Below are 18,028 nucleotides of genomic sequence, written 5' to 3'. Positions count from 1 at the left end.
AGTCCTGGAAAATTTTGGCAGCTGATAGCATCTATCTATGGATACTTCTCCTTGGAGATTAGAATACTTTCTGGTAGGCAGATATTATGTAAAGGATAAGAGAGATCAGTGGGCCACATCCATTGAAAAGGATTCAGTCAATAACAAGAGTAGACTATAAATATATTGGATATTTGCAACTCAATTACAACCAAGGAAGAGAGGACCAACAGAAGGTTGCAAAATGGGGAGGCTGAAAAAAACCTCTTAATTTATATTGGGGGATTTTCTGACAGCTGTTGCCAGTGGGTAGGTGAGTGGGTTTTTTTTAATGTTATTTATTTATTTTTAGAGAGAGGGAAAAAAAGGATAGAGAGAAACATCAATATGTGGTTGTCTCTCATAGGTCTCCCATTAGGGACCTGGTCCACAATCAAGGAATGTATCCTGACTGGGAATCGAACCTGCAACCCTTTGATTTGCAGGCCAGCAGTCAAATCACTGAGCCACACCAGCCAGAGCAGTATCACATAGTTAATGAAGTTACTTTCAGTGACCGTTTTAGATTCATTTTGCGGAAATCTGCAGTAGGTTGAGCATTCCTTCTGTTGATCCCGTTTCTTCACCCATCCCATTGCCATGTGTCAGTCCTGCTGAGCAGGAATTCCTACACCAAAGTAAGGCTGAGTGTTTGAGGACATCTTTACTGAAAGCCAGGAGTCATTTTCCATTTCCCTCATATTTAAAGGATTAAAGTTTTTGTCCACCCAGGGACCCACCGCCTCCTCCCGCACTGCGCTTCAGCAGGATCCCACCTGGCCTGGCTCTGCACCCCGCAGGTAACTGTGCGTGACGTCTGGTACTGCCCCAGCCGCTGGAGAAGGGCCTGAGACTACATCCCCTCAGTACCTGCGCGCCCCGCCTGCGCTCCGCTCCAGAGTAGGTCCCGAACTACAAATTCCGGCAGGCCTTGCACACTACGCCGGCGCTCTCCGTAGGTCCTAGGAAAGAGCGGAGGCGCGGAAGGTGTGGTTCAGCTGACTCTGGAAGCTGTGGCGGCTGTGTGTAGCAACATGGACAACGCAGGGAAGGAGCGTGAGGCAGTCCAGCTGATGGCGGAGGCGGAGAAGCGAGTTAAGGCCTCCCACTCTTTTCTCCGAGGGCTGTTTGGGTGAGCCTCAGATCTCACGTCCCCTGAGGGGATCTCCATTCTGGGCCCCGTCCCAGTCTCTGGCAGCTGCGGCCGAAGCACCCCCTAAAAAGCCTTTAGGGCCCCCAGACCTCCCCACACCGCGATCTCTAAAACAGCTAGAAAGCCGCTGGGGCCCCCAGCCCCAATGCACTCTCCAGGGATTCTGTAGGGCCTGCAGAGCCCCTCCACTTGTCGCCACCCCCCTATTCCCTCAGCCCCCGCCCTCTCCCTATCCTTTCCCCTCTGCGCTATCCCTGCGTTCCTGCGGGCGTCCCACCGCCTCACGGGTCGCGGCAGCCCTGGGTGTGCGTTGGCCCTAACCGCCGTAGCTAGACCATTTGTTCATTTCACCACGATTGAACCGCATAGCTAAGGAGGCCTGTGTCTGGTCGGCGAGTGGTTGCCAGAGGAAGGCTGAGGGGCGGGTCTTGGGACCCCTGACTCGCGCTTTTGGGGAATGTCCGACTTGGCTCTGCGCCCTGCGGAGAAACGGACGTTGCGCAGCGCCGCCATCCCAGGGTGGGAGTGCCCGTTTGCCTTGCGCCAAGTAGACTTTTAATAAATACCCGTTAGACGTTTTCTCAGCATAGCAGTTTTCCTTCACTAGAGATTGATGTAATAGTCAGGACCTCCTGGTTGATGAAGGATAACGCAGCTCCCGTTTCTGTCAGCGTCTTTTGGGAATAATTTTAATTTACTGTAATTCTTCCATGCTGTTACAGTGAAGGTCTTAAATTCGTACTTTACAAAAAGCAAAGCCTGCGATGACAGTTCTTGGAAGCATTATGGGCAGTTGAATATGTGAATGGTTCAACTGTTTAGGCTTAGAGAAGCAGTTTTTATTTTTTTTCCTGTTGAAAGTGAAAGATCCTTGCCGATACCAAGAGAGTTTTTGGGGGGAGGGGATTGTTTTTTGTTTTTAAGTTCTTGAGAAGGACAAGTGGCCCATACTTAACCACTGCATTATTAGACACGGTTTTATTTCTGTACAAAATCAGTTTGTAATCTGCTTGTTTTGCCAGCTTCATTCTTTTGGTTATAATAGTTTACCATTGTTAACACATCTCCAGGAACTGCTTAAAGGCCGTTTTCATGCAGTGCACAGCAGTGTGCAATACAAACATACATGAAGGTAAGGGTTCCTGTCCTCAAGAACCTTCTAGAGGGTGTTTATCCCAGCTGGGTGTTAAATTTCTCATGTGATGTGTAGTTTGAAATACAACAATGATTTGATTTCTAAGTTTGTTCCCCTTTAAAAGTTATCACAGTACATAAGGAACACTAATACTTGATGCTAATATCAAACAATAGCTCCTTTCTCTGATTCAGAAAACGTTTAAAATTTATTTAGACAAAATTTAATGCCATAGCACCTAATGACAGGGCATGATTTAATGTCACAGCATATTTCAAGTCATGATGTCCTTCCCTGGATGATAAGTTGTGATTGGCAGAAGAAAAAAGCATTACAGCACTTGAGGCTTCTTTCAGGGGAGCACATTGCTTTTTTTTGAAGAGGTGTTGCATTATTATTGTTTTTGTGAAACTAGGCTACATCTTGTCATTAAGCCTAAAAGGATTTTGAAAGCCTTTTTGTTGTTGTTGAAAGAAACATTTTTTTTCCTTGGCTCTTGATCACATATTTCACTGATAGGCTGTATAGGAAAACTTTCATCTTCACCATTCACATTCAGCTTGTACCATCCTAGGTATGACTGGATATAGCACGTGAGTTTATTATCCTAGCTTTGGAGCCTGGGGGCCAGTGACTTAGTCTCTCTGTTCTCAGTTTCCTCTACTGTAAAAGTGAGTAATGATAGTATATCTCATAGTTTGTGAGAGTTCAATGACTTTATGTTTGTAAAACATTTAGACCGATTGGAAATAATGAGCATTTTCATCAAACTTGTCAGTCCTAGTTATTTATCAAGGAAGCAGAGAGCCAGGAAGATTAAGTGACTTCGCCAATATCTTAAAGGTAGACCTTTGGAGCTGGATCATTGGTCTTTTAATGAAATAAAATATTTGAAAGAGATCTCTATGAAATAAGTGTTATTTATACTATCGGGGACTGCGTTATTTTCAGTAATTCTTGGTTCCAGGAAAGCTTAGGGAAGAATACTCAGAGTTCTGTGACTTTTAATAGTAGTGTATAATTATTTGAAGCCAAAAAAACAGGCCTAGTTTCTCTCTTAGTTATAATAGGAAGGCAGATTCTGTATCAATTTTATTTTATTTATTTTATTTTGGGGGGAGTGCTATAGTTTTGAAAGCCTTGTATTTTTAATTTTTTAAGTATATTTTATTGATTATGCTATTATAGTTTTCCCAATTTTTCTCCCTTTATACCCTCTCTGCCCTGCACCCCCAACCCTCCAGCATTCCTCCCCCCTTAGTTGATGTCCATGGGTTATACATATATGTTCTTTGAGTTCTCTGTTTCCTATATCATTTTTGACCTCTCCCCATCTATTTTATGCCTAGCAGTTAAGCTTCTGCCCTGTACCTTTTCCCTCCTATTGCTCCCCTCCCCCTCCCCACTGAAAACCCTCCATGTCATGTCCATTTCTCTGATTCCGTTTGTGTTGTAGTTGTTTGCTTAGTTTCGGTTTTCATTATTTTTCTTTTTTTAGGTTCAGTTGTTGATAGTTGTGAGTTTGTTGTCATTTCACTGTTCATAGTTTTTGATCTTCCTCAATTTCTTAGATAAGTTCCTTTAACATTTCATACAATACGGGCTTGGTGATAATGAACTCCTTTAACTTGACCTTATCTGGGAAGCACTTTATCTGTCCTTCCATTCTAAATGATAGTTTTGCTGGGTAGAGTAATCTTGGATGTAGGTCCTTGCCTTTCATGACTTTGAATACTTCTTTCCAGCCCCTTGCCTGCAAGGTTTCTTTTGAGAAATCAGCTGATAGTCTTATGGGCACTCCTTTGTTTTAGGTAACTCTGCTCTTTCCTTTTGCTGCTTTTAAGATTGTCTCTTTATCTTTAATCGTGGGTAACTTTTAAAAAATTTTTATTGTTATTCAATTACAGTTGTGTGCCTTTTCTCCCCATCCCTCCACCCCACCGCAGCCAATCCCACCTCCCTCCCCCACCTGCACCCTCCCCCTTGATTTTATCCATGTGTCCTTTATAGTAGTTCCTGTAATCCCCTCTCCTCACTGTCCCCTCTCCACTTCCCCCTGGGTATTGTTAGATTGTTCTTAACTTCAATGTCTCTGGTTATATTTTGTTTGCTTTTTTCTTTTGTTGATTATGTTCCAGTTAAATGTGAGATCATATGGTATTTGTCCCTCACTGCCTGGCTTATTTCACTTAGCATAATGCTCTCCAGTTCCATCCATGCTGTTGCAAAGGGTATAAGCTCCTTCTTTCCCTCTGCTGTGTAGAATTCTATTGTGTAAATGTACCATAGTTTTTGGATGCACTTATTTGCTGATGGGCACTTAGGTTGCTTCCAGTACGTGGCTATTGTAAATTGTGCTGCTATGAACATTGGCGTGCATAGGTTCTTTTGGATTGGTGTTTCAGTGTTCTTGGGGTATAATCCCAGCAGCGGACTTGCTGGATCAAAGGGCAGTTCCATTTTTAGTTTTCTGAGGAAATTCTACAGGACTCCACTCCAGGAAGACAAACAACCCAATTAAAAAATGGGCAAAGGACTTGAACAGACACTTCTCCAAGGAAGACATACAGAGGGCTCAGAGACATGAAAAGATGCTAAGCATCACTAGCCATCAGAGAGATGCAAATTAAAACCACAATGAGGTACCATCTCACACCAGTCAGAGTGGCTAACATAAACAAATCAACGAGCAAATGTTGGAGAGGATGCAGAGAAAAGGGAACCCTAGTGCACTGTTGGTGGGAATGCAGACTGGTGAGGCCACTGTGGGGAACAGTATGGAATTTCCTCAGAAAACTAATCTTGGGTAACTTAATGATGATGTGCCTTGGTGTGTTCCTCCTTGGGTCCAACTTCTTTGGGACTCTCTGGGCTTCCCAGCCTTCCTGGAGGTCTATTCCCTTTGCCAGATTAGGGAAGTTTTCCTTCATTATTTGTTTAAATAAGTTTTCAATTTCTTGCTGCTGTTCTTCTCTTTCTGCCACCCCTGTAATTCGGATATTGGAATGTTTCAAGTTGTCCCACAGGTTCCTAAGCCTCTCTTCATTTTTTTGAATTCTTGTTTCTTCATTCTGTTCCAGTTGGATGTTTATTTCTTCGTTTTGTTCCAAACTGTTGCTTTGACTCCTGGTTTCCTTTCCATCACTGTTGATTCCCTGAATACTTTGCTTTATTTCACTTTGGTTATCTTTAATTCGTTCTTTCATTTTTTAACTAAGCTCAATCAGTTCTGTGAGCATTTTGATTACCAGTGCTTTAAACCCTCCATGAGACAGGTTTCAATCTCCTCACTGCTTAGCTCTCTTTCTGGAGTTTTGCTCTGTTCTTTCGTTTGGGCCCTGTTAAGTTGTAAGGGGGAGGGGCCTTAGATATTCACCAGGGCAGGGTAACCCTCTTTGCTGTGCTGCTTGCTGCCTGTGGGAGAGGGGCCAGAAAGGGAACAATGCAGCTTGGCTGCTTAGCTCTAACCCCACTTTCCAAGAACTCTCTCTTATGAGACTGGGGGTTTCCCCCACCACGGCAACTGCTGTAGTCCACAGTCAGCTCTGAGTCTCAGTTTCCCACTGAGTCAACCCCGCCTGTGCAGTCTACTGCCTTGCTGCAGTTTCTGTCCATCTTACCGGTCTAGTTGGTCTGGTTGACTGTTTAATTCCTTGGTTGTCGGAATTTCCTGTAGTTTGATTTTCCGGCATTTCTGGTTGTTTATTGATTTTAGATTGCTTGTTATCCTCTTTTTGGTTGTGCAAGGAAGTGAAGGGTTTCTACCTACTGGTCTCCATCTTGGCTGCAACTCTTCTCTAGAGCGACAGCTCTATATCAATTTTAAATATTTAGAATCTTACATTATATTTGGCACCACTTGCACATATCATCATCCTTCTGGACTGGAAAACGTTACTCCATTTTCTTTTCCCTTAGCTATAGAATTTTCCCAGGTACTTGTTATCTTTTATCTAAATCATAGTGTAGTCCTTCTGCATGTCAGACTCCTGAATTAACAAAACACAAAGTGATATGACTATCATCAGTATCATTTGACCCCGTATATTCAAGAGCTGACTAGCTAGTACTTTAAAGGGGACAGGTGATGCTCTTTTGCAGATGTGGCAGCCATTAAAATGTGCTCAGCATTTTGCAGATATTTTACATCATGGACTCAGTCTTAACTGCAGATTAAACCTACTAGAAGTTCATCTTCTTCACTCAGTTTTTATTCACCACTCACAGTGGTTTTGTGGCAATACTGTAGTCTCACAACCGTTCTCTAGTTCTTTTTTGTGGCTTTTAGTAAAATTAGATGAAAATATGCATTGTGTGTTCCCAAGAAAAAGTCAGTCATGTATTCTTTTATATGTAAAGCACAAGTCCCATGCTTGTTTTAGAAATGTCGGTGTTCCTTCCCCACATTTCCCCATGGGAAAAGAGATGCCAAGGAGACTGAACCATCACAAGAAAGCACTGTTAGTGTGTGTTGTTCTGTGTTCCTTCTTGACTGCCAGTTATACAGTGATGTGTTTTTGTAGTTGTGGAGTTAAATTAAAACTTACTTTTCTGAATGGGTTAGCATACTATAGCAAAACTACCAGCAAAAGAGCAGTGTTTTTATTTCATGTGTTTCCGGGGCTGAGCTATTGAATTTGGTACTTGATTTCAAATTTCAATTTATAATCTTAGTAAACTGCTTAGTATGATCTCTCAGTGAACTGTTTAGTATCACCTGGGTTAGACAGTAAGATAGTTTTGAATGGCTAAGGCCTCTCTTACTGTTCTCTCTATCTTGTTACCAGGAGACCAGATTGGGGATAGCCTATACAAATGCACATTGAAGAGAGTGGCTGCTTAAGAATGACAGTGGGTAGATATTCTGGATGATTATTAATTAGTGCTTTCTTCTCTTGGTTCTGAATGTTCCCCAATTTCATAGCTTACAAAAGAGACATAAATCTGGCAGTGTCAAAGTAAATTTAATGAAATAACCCTGTTGTGTTATCTTGAAATAATTATAAGTCTATAATTTCTTAATCTACTTGTGAATATAGGGAATATATCTTAATCATTGTAAACCATTAATTATCAGTATTCTTTACTCAGCTTTATTTTGACAAAGATTATATATTTTTTAAATTTATTAAAGATTACTTATTTATTTTTAGAGAGGGGAAGGGAAGGGGAAAGAGAGGGAGAGAAACATCAATGTGTGGTTGCCTCTTGCGTGCCCCTCAACGGGGGACCTGTCCTGCAATCTAGGCATGTGCCCTGACTGGGATTCAAACTGGTGACCCTTTGGTTTGCAGGCCAGTGTTCAATCCACTGAGCAACACCAGCCAGGGAAAGATTATGTTTTAAGTTTTTCTAAAATAAGGTGGAGATTGTGATACCATTTGTAAGGCATTTAGGTCTTCTTGAGTTACAATAGATTTTCAAAGGCAGATTGAAATTTTAAAAAAGTCCTTAGCTCAGATTTAGTTATAGATAGATAGTATATTATTCCTTATGTACTAATATAAGAAATAGAATAATCTATATATTGGGTAGCTATTTTACATATTATACAATATATATTTTATATGAACTATAATAACAAATATAACTCTAATTCTCTCATTTACTAATTTGGTGACCCTGGCCAAGTAAATTATACCTGGAACTTCTGGGGTTTGGTTTTTTTCTTTTCAGTTTTCAAATGCGCAGAGATAATATATTTTTCAGAATTGTAAGGGTTGAATGAGGTGTCATAATGCTTCTTAAGTTGCACAGAGCTATATTACTATTAGTTATAATTATTTGGTTTTCAAATTACACTGTCAAATTACAGTTTGTATATCAAATAATAAACTGTTACCAGATTGGCCTTTTTCTGTTTGGATTTTTTCAGTGTTCACCATTTCTTCTCTCATTTTTGTGAGCCCCGTGAGGTAAAGACTTGTTTAGAAAAGGTAGGGATGACCCAGTGGTGGTATGTGGCTCTAGAATGTAAGCTCTCAGGGAGTCTTTCTTATTGCTGTGGCACATCTCATTGTGGTGAGCAAGAGAGCATCCTGGAAAGGAGTCACTCACACATGTTTGTGTCTTTCCACAATGCCAGGTTAATTAGGGGAGACCTCCCCAATAAGCCTATAGAGTCACATGCAGGTTATACACAGAAGGGGAACTTAAGCAATAGAAGTGAGCGGAGTGAGTTGTGGCACAAAGAGGAGAGGTGGACATTAGTCTCAAGCCAGGTGTCTACAGTGGCGGCATATGTCCAGTGGAATGGAAGTCTGGCAGGGCTTTGAGCATGACCCATGCTATAACCAAGCTTGGGTGAGTGGTCAAAGCTCTGAGTTTATATAGCCTACAAAGGGTACAGGTCCCACTCATATCAGTGTCCAGATGGAGTCCTTATCCAAATGTACAGACTTGTAGTTTAGAGTATTCCTAGCCCCTCCTAAGGGCATTCCTGTTACACCCCATTGCCTCACTCTTGACATAGCACTTGACATAACCCATGGCTGACAGTGACCCCATATTGGATTGTCAAAGGTGGCCAAAGTGCTCACTCTGTGTTGCCCTGTATCCTCACCCAGCACATGTTATGCAGTAGGCACTTAGTAAATATTGAAGGAGAGAATGAATGTGTGAATGCTAATACAAATACTGATTTTTTTTAACTCTTTTGACTAGCTTTCAAAAACAAAGGCAGCAATATGAAGGGGAGTTCATGTCACTTCTATGTTTTACTTAAATATCTGTTTATTGTAAACTACTTTTTAAAAAAGATTTTATTTATTTATTTGTAGAAAGGGGAAGGGAGGGACAAACAGAGGGAGAGAAACATCAGTGTGTGGTTGCTGCTGATGTGGCCCCTACTGGGGACCCAGCCCACAGCCCAGGCATGTGCCCTGACTGGGAATCAAACCAGTGACCCTTTGGTTCTCAGTCCATGCTCAGTCCGCTGAGCTACACCAGCCAGGGCAAATATCTGTTTATTATAAATGTAGTAGCTACATATGGTAGAAAAATGGAAGGAACACAGAAATATTTCAATTGAAAAGTAAAATTTTCCCCAAATCTCCCCTCCTAAACATTCCTCCATAGAAGTAACTTTTTAAATTTCTTTTTAATTCTTCTGATGAATTACCATCATAATTCCAAATAATTTTAGAGTACTTACATGTTCTGATTTATTAATTTTAGACAGTACTTATTGGTTCTGCTAAAAATAATGAATTTAGCATAGTTACATGGCCTTGCATTTTCTCCTTTACTTCCTGATTTTACTTAGTTAATTCTCAATGTATAACTACTACCTTTTATATTTAACTAACATGTAAACCTGTGACTGTACTTTAAAATTTTTAAAAATATTTTCCTATTTCTGTGGGTGATAGAGTGGCCGTGAATATATTGTCCAAACTGGGATATTTTTGAGGTAGCGAGAAAATAGATGCAAACTAAGAATGTTCATACAACCAAAGTATAGTTATAGGAGACTTTATAATCTATTTTTATGCTTTCACTTTGTGTTTATTTGCTTTGACGATAAAATCAGTTAAGCTTTTGTACCTTCAAAATTTTTTCAGTGATTGATAATTAGAATTTACAGTAAGGAAACTTGGTAAGAGAATTTCATATGTTAGCCATTCCTATATTTAAATGAAGCTTATTTTAAAAATGGTATTCAATTAAAATCTAACAAATTACAAGTCAGTACTTTCTTGGATTCAACTATATGTTTTTTCATGGTAAGAAAGTACCTGTCAATTGCTGTTTTCATATGTATTTTAATAGGGATTGAATGAAGAGTTATATTTTGAAAGCCTTTTCAAAATCAATAGAGATAAACATGATTTTTCTCCTTTAATTAGTGTTAATTCATAGATTTCCTTATACTGAGCTGTCCCTGCATTCTTTGAATAAACCATCTGGATTATAATGTATTTTTCTATTTTTATGTATTTTATTTCTAATTGTTTTGTATAGACTTTATCAGATTGAACTATTGATGTTACAAGTGCCTCATAAAAATAATTTGAAGTTTTTCTTTTTTCCTATGCTCTGAACTTCAAAGGTTTAAGTATATAAATCAAAATTAGTTTTAGACAGTAATAAAGAATAAAAAGCATTTATTGAACAAAAGGAGTTGCAGCTTGTGAGACACAGATTCAGGTAGCAACCTAAATTGTGCTCTGTCAAGACCTAGGGGAAGGTGAGACTTGTTCATTAATTGTCAATGTGCACTTGAGAAGAAGGTGGTTTCCTCTTATCAGAGTGTATATAACTTGACAGAGATCCCTAAGGTCTAGTTGTTGATTATGTTGTCTAGGTCTTTCATGTCTGTTTATTTTTTGCCCACTTGACCTCCTTTGGACTAAAAGGGTATATTGCTGTTTCCTTTTATTAGTGTATTTCAGTCTGTCTTCTTGGATCTTTTTTAAAAATTATGTTTTACTGATTATGCTATTACAGTTGTCCCAGTTTTTTCCCCCTTTACTACCTCTCCCCAGCACCCCCCACTCCCTCAGGCAATTCCCCTACCATTGTTCATGTCCATGGGTCATGCATATAAGTTCTTTGGCTACTCCATTTCCTATACTGTACTTTACATCCCCATGGCTATTCTGTTTGTACTATCTATTTTGTACTTCTTAATCCCCTCACCTCCTCACCCCCTCCCATGTTTCTTTGTCTCCTCGTTTTGGCAGCCTCCCTGTGTTTGTTTCTCTGTATTAGGTAGAGCTGCTTTGACTCCATGTCTTGGTAGTGTGGCCTAATGTAGTAGGTCCTGTAGGGTTCAGTGGCACAGCTTCCCCTATCACCCAAACTGGGTACTTGAGGTACACCCTTTGTATGCGCTGAGTACACCCTCCTCTTGTAATTGAGCCTTGGTTGCTGTTGGCAGATCAGTGGGAGGGAATTACCCAGTCCAGTCAGCTACAAGGATTGGCTGTGACCCCTTACCACCAACCTCTGTCTTCTGTGGAGGATCAGCTGTGCAGGGGTAGGGTGGTGGTGCTCTGACATGGTCTGTAGCTGTCCAGTGGGTGAGCTGGCCCTGGGATTTCCTGGGTTATGCAGGCCAAGGTCAGTGCCCACCTGTGTTTTGCTCATGGCCCCCTTGCCTGAGCTATAAAGCACTCCGAGATGGTTGCTACTTGTGCTGGGCTTGGAGATTCCCAGGCAAAGCCAAGCTGTGAACCTAGGCTGGCTGCTGCTAGTGCCGGGCTGGGGGCTAATTGAGGCCAGCTGTTGCTTATTTGATAGGATTTAGGAAGTTGTGAGGCATGAGCCAAGACCAACCATTCTTACAGAAGAGTAGCTTGGTTGGGCCTGGAAATTGGGTGGTGCAGAGTCTCTGGGGATCTCTAAGGTGAGTCAAATAGTGTTAGCCAGGTTGATGGAGTCAGGCTTGCCAGCTCTGTGGTAGGAGGATTTAGAAAAGGGATAATGGCCTCTGCTTGCCAGACACTTCAGTTTCTCCCCGTATACCTCTGGTGCCTTTCAAACTGCTACCCCGGTACTAGATCTCAGAGGGAGTGAGTCTGAGTAGGTGAGACCGTGTGTGGGTTCTTTAAGAGGAACTGCTTGGGGCTCCAGCAGTTTCTTCCACTGACTCAATCCCCACTGGTTTTTGTAGCCAGAAGTTGTTGCGTACATACCTTCCTGGCACTGGAACCCTGGGCTGGAGGGCCTGGTGTGCAGGGACTCCTTGCTCCCAAGATAGCCCTCCTGAATTTTTATTTGCCACATGAGGGTGAGAAAGCAGCCTGTTCTGCACCTGCACCCCTCCTACTAGTCTGGGTGAATGTGGTTCCTTTAATTCCACAGTTGTCAGACTTCCATTCAGCTCGATTTTTTTTATAGTTTGAATGATGGTTGTTCTATATTTTAGTTGTGATTTTGATGTGGTTATGTGAAGAGGCGAGCCATGTCTCCATACGCCACCATCTTGACTGGAAGTCTCCTTCATCTCTTGTAGTTTCTGTTTTATAAAAGTGGCCACTATGTTTTGGTACATAGATATTCACAACTAATATAATTTCATTATTGATTGTATCTTTAGCATTATGAAGTGAATTTCTTTATTTCATTTGATACTTTTGAGCCCAAATTCTACCTTGTTTAATACCAGGGTAGTAGTGCTTGCTTTCTTATTTGTGTTTACCTGCTTTAGGACTGTATTTTGTAAGAGGATTATATATTCTGCCTGTTGGCATTTGACCTATGCTGCCTGACTCTGGGAGGAGAGCACTTCCTTTTCCCATTGCATGTCTTGGCTAGTGAGTGTCTTTGACTCAGGGAGTGAGAGTGGAACGGATGCACTCTCTCTCTGAGCAGAGGCTGCAGGGGCCATCCATGCTTCTGTCATGGTTTTTTTTTTTTTTTTCCTTGTGTGTCATAAGAAGAGTGCATTTCAGATGGGGGCTGCATTCCAGGACAGAGAAAGGTGACCCATGGAAAAGGAACTATCATAGTCATAACCAGCCTGCAATAATAGGTAAAGTGAGCAAGAAGGAAGCCCTTTGGGAGATTTTAGGGTTGTTGCAACACATCTAACAAAAGCTGTTCAATGTATTTGATACATTTTTGACCATCTTTTTATCTTTGGCCTTTCAGAAAAGCTTTATTTAAGTTGTAGCTCTCCTATTTGAGCATAGACTTGGTTTTTATTTTATTAACAAATAAAAATCTTCAGCCCATTTACATTATTGGTATGACTGGTTTTAAATTAATGTCTTCCTACTTTGCTATATTTATTATGCATTATATTTTATTTGTAATTTTTTCATGTGATCTCTTCACTTTTTATTTAGGAAATTTTTTAGTTATGTTCTGCGGGTTACTTTTATTTATAGTTAATTAAATAATTTATTAGAAAGGGGGAGGGAAAGAGAAAGAGAGGGAGAGAAACACTAATGTGAGAGAGAAACATCCATCTTGCCTCTTGTATGGACCCTGACCAGGACCAAGCCTGCAACCTAGGCATGTTCTGTGACTGGGAATCAAACCTGTGAGCTTTTGCTTTGCGCGGTGACGCCCAACCAACTGAGCCATACTGGTCAGGGCTGGTTACTTTTATACTATGAATCTTTTTAAATATTCTTAGCTTCTTCTTACTTAGGCTTCTAGTATTTTGTTTGTCTGTTCTGGAAAACACTGATTACCTATATGTCAATTTGTGAGCATTTTCTACTCCCCCCCCCCTTTTTTTTTTATCCTCACCCAAGTACATTTGGTTTTCATTGCTGGGAGGGAGGAAGGGGGAGAGAGAGAGAGAGAGAGAGAGAAATTGATCAGTTGCCTTCTCATACACTCCCCAACTGGGATTGTACCTGCAACTCTGGCATATGCCCTGAACCAGTAATTGAAGCTGTGACCTTTTGGTCCACAAGATGATGCTCCAACCAATGGAGCCCCACCAGCCTGGGCTGTACTTTCTCCAGGGCATGTGTGTAGGATGAGGGGAAGTACAGTTATTTTTAGTTTATCAGAACAGATGTTTCCATGTTATTTTTCTCCTCGTGTCCATATTTTTTAGTCTTAGATCTCTAATAAAACGTACTCAGCACTGCCACTACCAGTCTTTACTGATGTTTCCTATTCATCTCTTAGTTGGAAGTTAGTGCAATATTCATTAAGTGATAGAAACAAGAACAAGAAACAATATTCTTGTTTCTATCAGTGCTTCGTAGTGGATGAGTTGGACAACTATATAATCTTTGGCTTACACTTTATTTATCTTGAGTTTCTTGAAAAATGTTCCTCTGTTGTCTTGCTTTGTATGTTGCTGTTGTAATTAGTACTAACCAGATGTTCTTATCTTTGCAAGTGACTTTGACTTTTTGCCCGTAAGCCCAGAGGCTTTCTTTACATTTGGTTTGGCCAAAAAGTCCATTAATAGGTGCATATTTCATTTTCACCAATAACTTTATTGATTTGGATATTTTGAGTATGTCAGCTATCTGCTGCTATTGGCTTCTAGTGGGTAGGGGCCAGGGGTGCTGCTAAACATTTTCCAGTATATAAGACAGCCCCACAGCAAAGAATTATTTGCCCAAAATGTCAATGGTACCAAGAAGCTTCACAAACCACTTTTGATATGTTCAATCCATCTCAGTACTTTCTCCATACACTGCACAAATGTGGGGTTTTTTTTGCATTTCAGTTGCATTTTTACATTTTTTGAAATAATAAAGCAGAATATGCTGAAAATATTGCCTATCTTCTATCATCTTCAATATTAAAATGGCTGCACAAAAATTCACCAGTTTTGAAAAGATTTTTTTTATCGCATGCTAATATGACAGCTGTCACAATGCAGTCTAACAATATTGTTTTAAATGAAGTTAAAGACAACTAATCACTCATTAGTAGAGGTTGTATGAAAAAAACTAACTGAACCTTTTGGCCAACCCAATATAAACTGGAATGGTCTTACTAAGTTGTTAGACTATTCTGGGTCAGTTTTCCCAGTACATGGTAGGCCTATTACAGAACCCTGCCTGTGCTGTTCTGGAACAGCTGTGGGGTCTGATTGCCTGCCGACAAGAAGCATGGCTCCCAATGCAAGAGTTTAGTGAAAAAGGAAAGGGGTTATTTATTTAAAGGTTATACAGATTCAGAATGATGGTAGATTTCTGCCCTTAAGGTTTACTCCCCTTTAAAACAACCCAAAACACATAATCCTGCCTCCCTTTGCCAAACTAAACCAGAATATGCCAGTCAGAGATACTGTCTTTCATTAAAGCAGAAGTCCGTGGCTCAGCATTCCCAGTTACAGTTCAGCATCCCAGGCATCTCCCATTAACCTGTGTTTGGTTAGGCAGGTCCTCATAATCCCCAGCACCGTTAGCCCTGCCACTGTGTTCTCCAGGCAGGTTTCCCAGAGGGTCTCCTCTTTCTTATTCCAGCTTTTAATCAAAAACCACGTGGCACCTCCTTATACACGAGACTTCGTGGTGAGCCCTTCTACATCCTTTCAAACTTCATAACTGCTACCCTCATGGCTGTGCTGTTCATGGCTGCCTGTCCTTATTTTAAATCCTGACCCAGAGCTTAAGTATCTTCCTGCATGACCTCATACTTGGCATTCTGAAAGTCATGTAGACCTTTTATCTGGGTGGCAGGCAGCATAGCTTCCCTTCAGGAAAGACTTGCCATAATTATGCAAAGTATCTTAAGCTGTATTATCCACTCTCCTTTTCCCTAACCAAGGGCTTCAGGGAATGTGCTCTATTTTGGGGTCCCTTTGTTGTGCACCCCATTTCAAGCCCTTTCCATATTTAGATTCAGATCTTCATTTGTATCCAGAAATTTTTCCAAGATTGTACTTTTAATAATTGTTTCATTATTTTCCCTCTCCTCAGGGGCTCCAACTACATGGCTTTGCCTATCCTTTATATCACTTTTTTTTTCCCCTGATCCTTTGTCCTCCTTTATTTAATTTTTTTTTCTCTGGGCTTTTTTTTTTCTTTCTCCTCAGTGTTGGTACAAGCTATTCTCCCCTTAAGTTTGTTATAACTAAGATTTCTGAGATGATTGGGTCTTTTTCTTTCTTCTAGAATTCAAAACGAGTTTATTGTCTTATTTTCTGTGTGTGCATGTAGGAGAGAAGAAACTTAACCTCTTTTCTCTATACTCCTAGGTTTTCCAGTGGGGGCCCTGCAAATTAGACCAACAAAATACATATTAACAGGAAAAAAGTTTATTAAACACGTGCAGTGATTAGTAAAATGAAAGGGTAGTTAGAACTTGAGCTTTTATAGCATCTCAACAAAGAACAATATATTTGTAGAGAGTATCAAGACAAAAGGTTTTTTGGCTTCCAAGAGCAGCAAACTAAGAAACAAACTTTGCACTACCAAACCTTGGAGTAAGCTTTGGTAGTGCAGGTTTATCTTGGTTCCCATGGCACCAGCTTTCCATTTTTTTTTCACAGCCATAAATCTTGAATGGGAGAAGGGATTTATGGCAGTCCTCTTGTCTCAGAAGTTTCTGATTTTAGTCAGATAAGGGGAGCTCTGAGAAAGATCCTTTATCCATCTGCTGATTCCCTTTTGACTTCAGCTCAGAATAATCCTTGTATCAAAGTGACATATTTTGGGGTGGCCTACTGTGGTCCATGCAATGTGGTCTACTCTAAGTTTTGAATTTCTGACTTATGATGTAGTTTCACATTAGTAAATGTTTGTTTAGTAATTAAATTATACAGGATTGTTTTCTTTTGCATTGTGATGGTTTAGGGGAACATATTTTTGTTGGCTGCCGTGTTTTTATTACTTCTTATGTAGTGACTTGGTATAGACATTGCTTGTTTTTTTCTGTTAGAGTGCATTGAGTTTCTTGGGCTTACAATAGCACGTCTTTCTGTGATGGGACAGGGGTTTAGGGGGCTCACATGTTTCTTAGTCTGAATGTTCTCTTCTGTTGGTACTGTTAAGGGAGGTTTCTTTAATGTATAGTGTCATAGAGTGGTGGGTAGGGGCTTGGTGTGACACTCCTCAGTTCTGTGATCCTCAGGCCTTTGTTTCAGTAAGACTCTTAGTTTATTTCTACCACGTGCTTTTTCCCCCTTTACTGCCAAGGTTCCACAGAGCTTCCTTCTCCTCTCTGAGAAGCAGTGCCTTCTGGAGACTGCCACCTGTGGCCAAACCACCTTTCTAGTCCCCCAGTTCTAGTGCGCTGGCCTTTTTGGTGTCACACCTGGCTTCAGTGTTCCCCCACTCTGTGTGGTCCTTCCTTGTTGAGTGTTACAGTGAACTGCCATTGCTAGGATCCTGTGCACTCCGTCTTGTGTACAGGTGCCTCCTCCTGGCTTTCAGCTGGGACTGTGTCTCTAGTTTGAGGTTTTTATTTCTCCAATTATATTTAAATGGAATCTTGTCCTAATTTTGCTGTCAGAATGGATTCTGGCTGGTTGTGTTTGCTGCTTACTGATCTGTATGGGTTTTGGAGAATGTGTGGAAAAAATTGTATTTAGGTAACCACCATTATCCTATGGGGATTGCAAGTCTCATCAGTATTTTTTATTTTTAAAAAAATTTTAAAGATTTTATGTATTTACTTTTCTTTTCTTTCTTTCTTTTCTTTCCTTCTTCCTTCCTTCCTTCCTTCCTTCCTTCCTTCCTTCCTTCCTTCCTTCCTTCCTTCCTTCCTTCTTTTCTTTTCTTTTTCTTTTCTTTTCTTTTCTTTCTTGTTCAAGTACAGTTTTCTGCCTTTTCCCTCCAGCCCTCCCCTCCACTCCAGCCCTCCCCACCTCCCTTCCCCATTTCTACCACCCCCCTTGTTCTTGTCCATATGTCCTTTATAATTGTTCCTGTAAACCCTTTACCCTTTTCCCCCATTATCCCCTCCCCTCTCCCTTCTGATCACTGTTAGCCTGTTCTCAATTTCAATGTCTTTGGCTATACTTTTCTTGCTTGTTCATTTTGTTGATTAGGTTCCTGTTAATGGTGAGATCATATGGTATTTGTCTTCCATTGCCTGGCTTATTTCACTTAGGTCGATGCTCTCCAGTTCCATCCATGCTGTCACAAAGGATAGGAGCTCCTTCTTTCTTTCTGCTGCGTAGAATTCCATTGTGTAGATGTACCATAGTTTTTTGATCCACTCATTTACTGATGGGCACTTGGGTTGCTTCTAGCACTTGGCTATTGTAAATTTTGCTGCTGTGAACATTTGGGTGCATAGTTTCTTTTGGATTGGTGTTTCAGGGTTCTTAGGATATAATCCTAGCAGTGGAA

At 40.7% G+C, this 18,028-nt stretch overlaps 1 protein-coding gene across 3 annotated transcripts in view; it reads left to right on the top strand.

Moving 5' to 3' along the window:
- The first annotated feature begins 982 nt into the window (after window positions 1-982).
- Window positions 983-18,028, top strand: part of NAPB (NSF attachment protein beta) — a 65,369-nt gene continuing 48,323 nt past the window's right edge. Inside the window, exon 1 of one of the 3 annotated variants that reach the window (XM_024559386.4) lies at window positions 983-1,150. In XM_024559386.4, coding sequence (XP_024415154.1) covers window positions 1,053-1,150 — 98 coding nt within the window. In that variant the 5' untranslated portion in view covers window positions 983-1,052. Of the gene's footprint in view, window positions 1,151-2,147; window positions 2,304-18,028 lie in introns of those variants that run through there. The other 2 variants (XM_071221804.1, XM_071221803.1) reach the window with 2 other exon arrangements.

This window comes from Desmodus rotundus, chromosome 6 (genome assembly GCF_022682495.2).
Source record: "Desmodus rotundus isolate HL8 chromosome 6, HLdesRot8A.1, whole genome shotgun sequence".
NCBI lineage: Eukaryota > Metazoa > Chordata > Mammalia > Chiroptera > Phyllostomidae > Desmodus > Desmodus rotundus.
The sequence above is the reverse complement of the archived record's forward strand: the minus strand, read 5'-3'. Positions and strand labels throughout refer to the sequence as shown.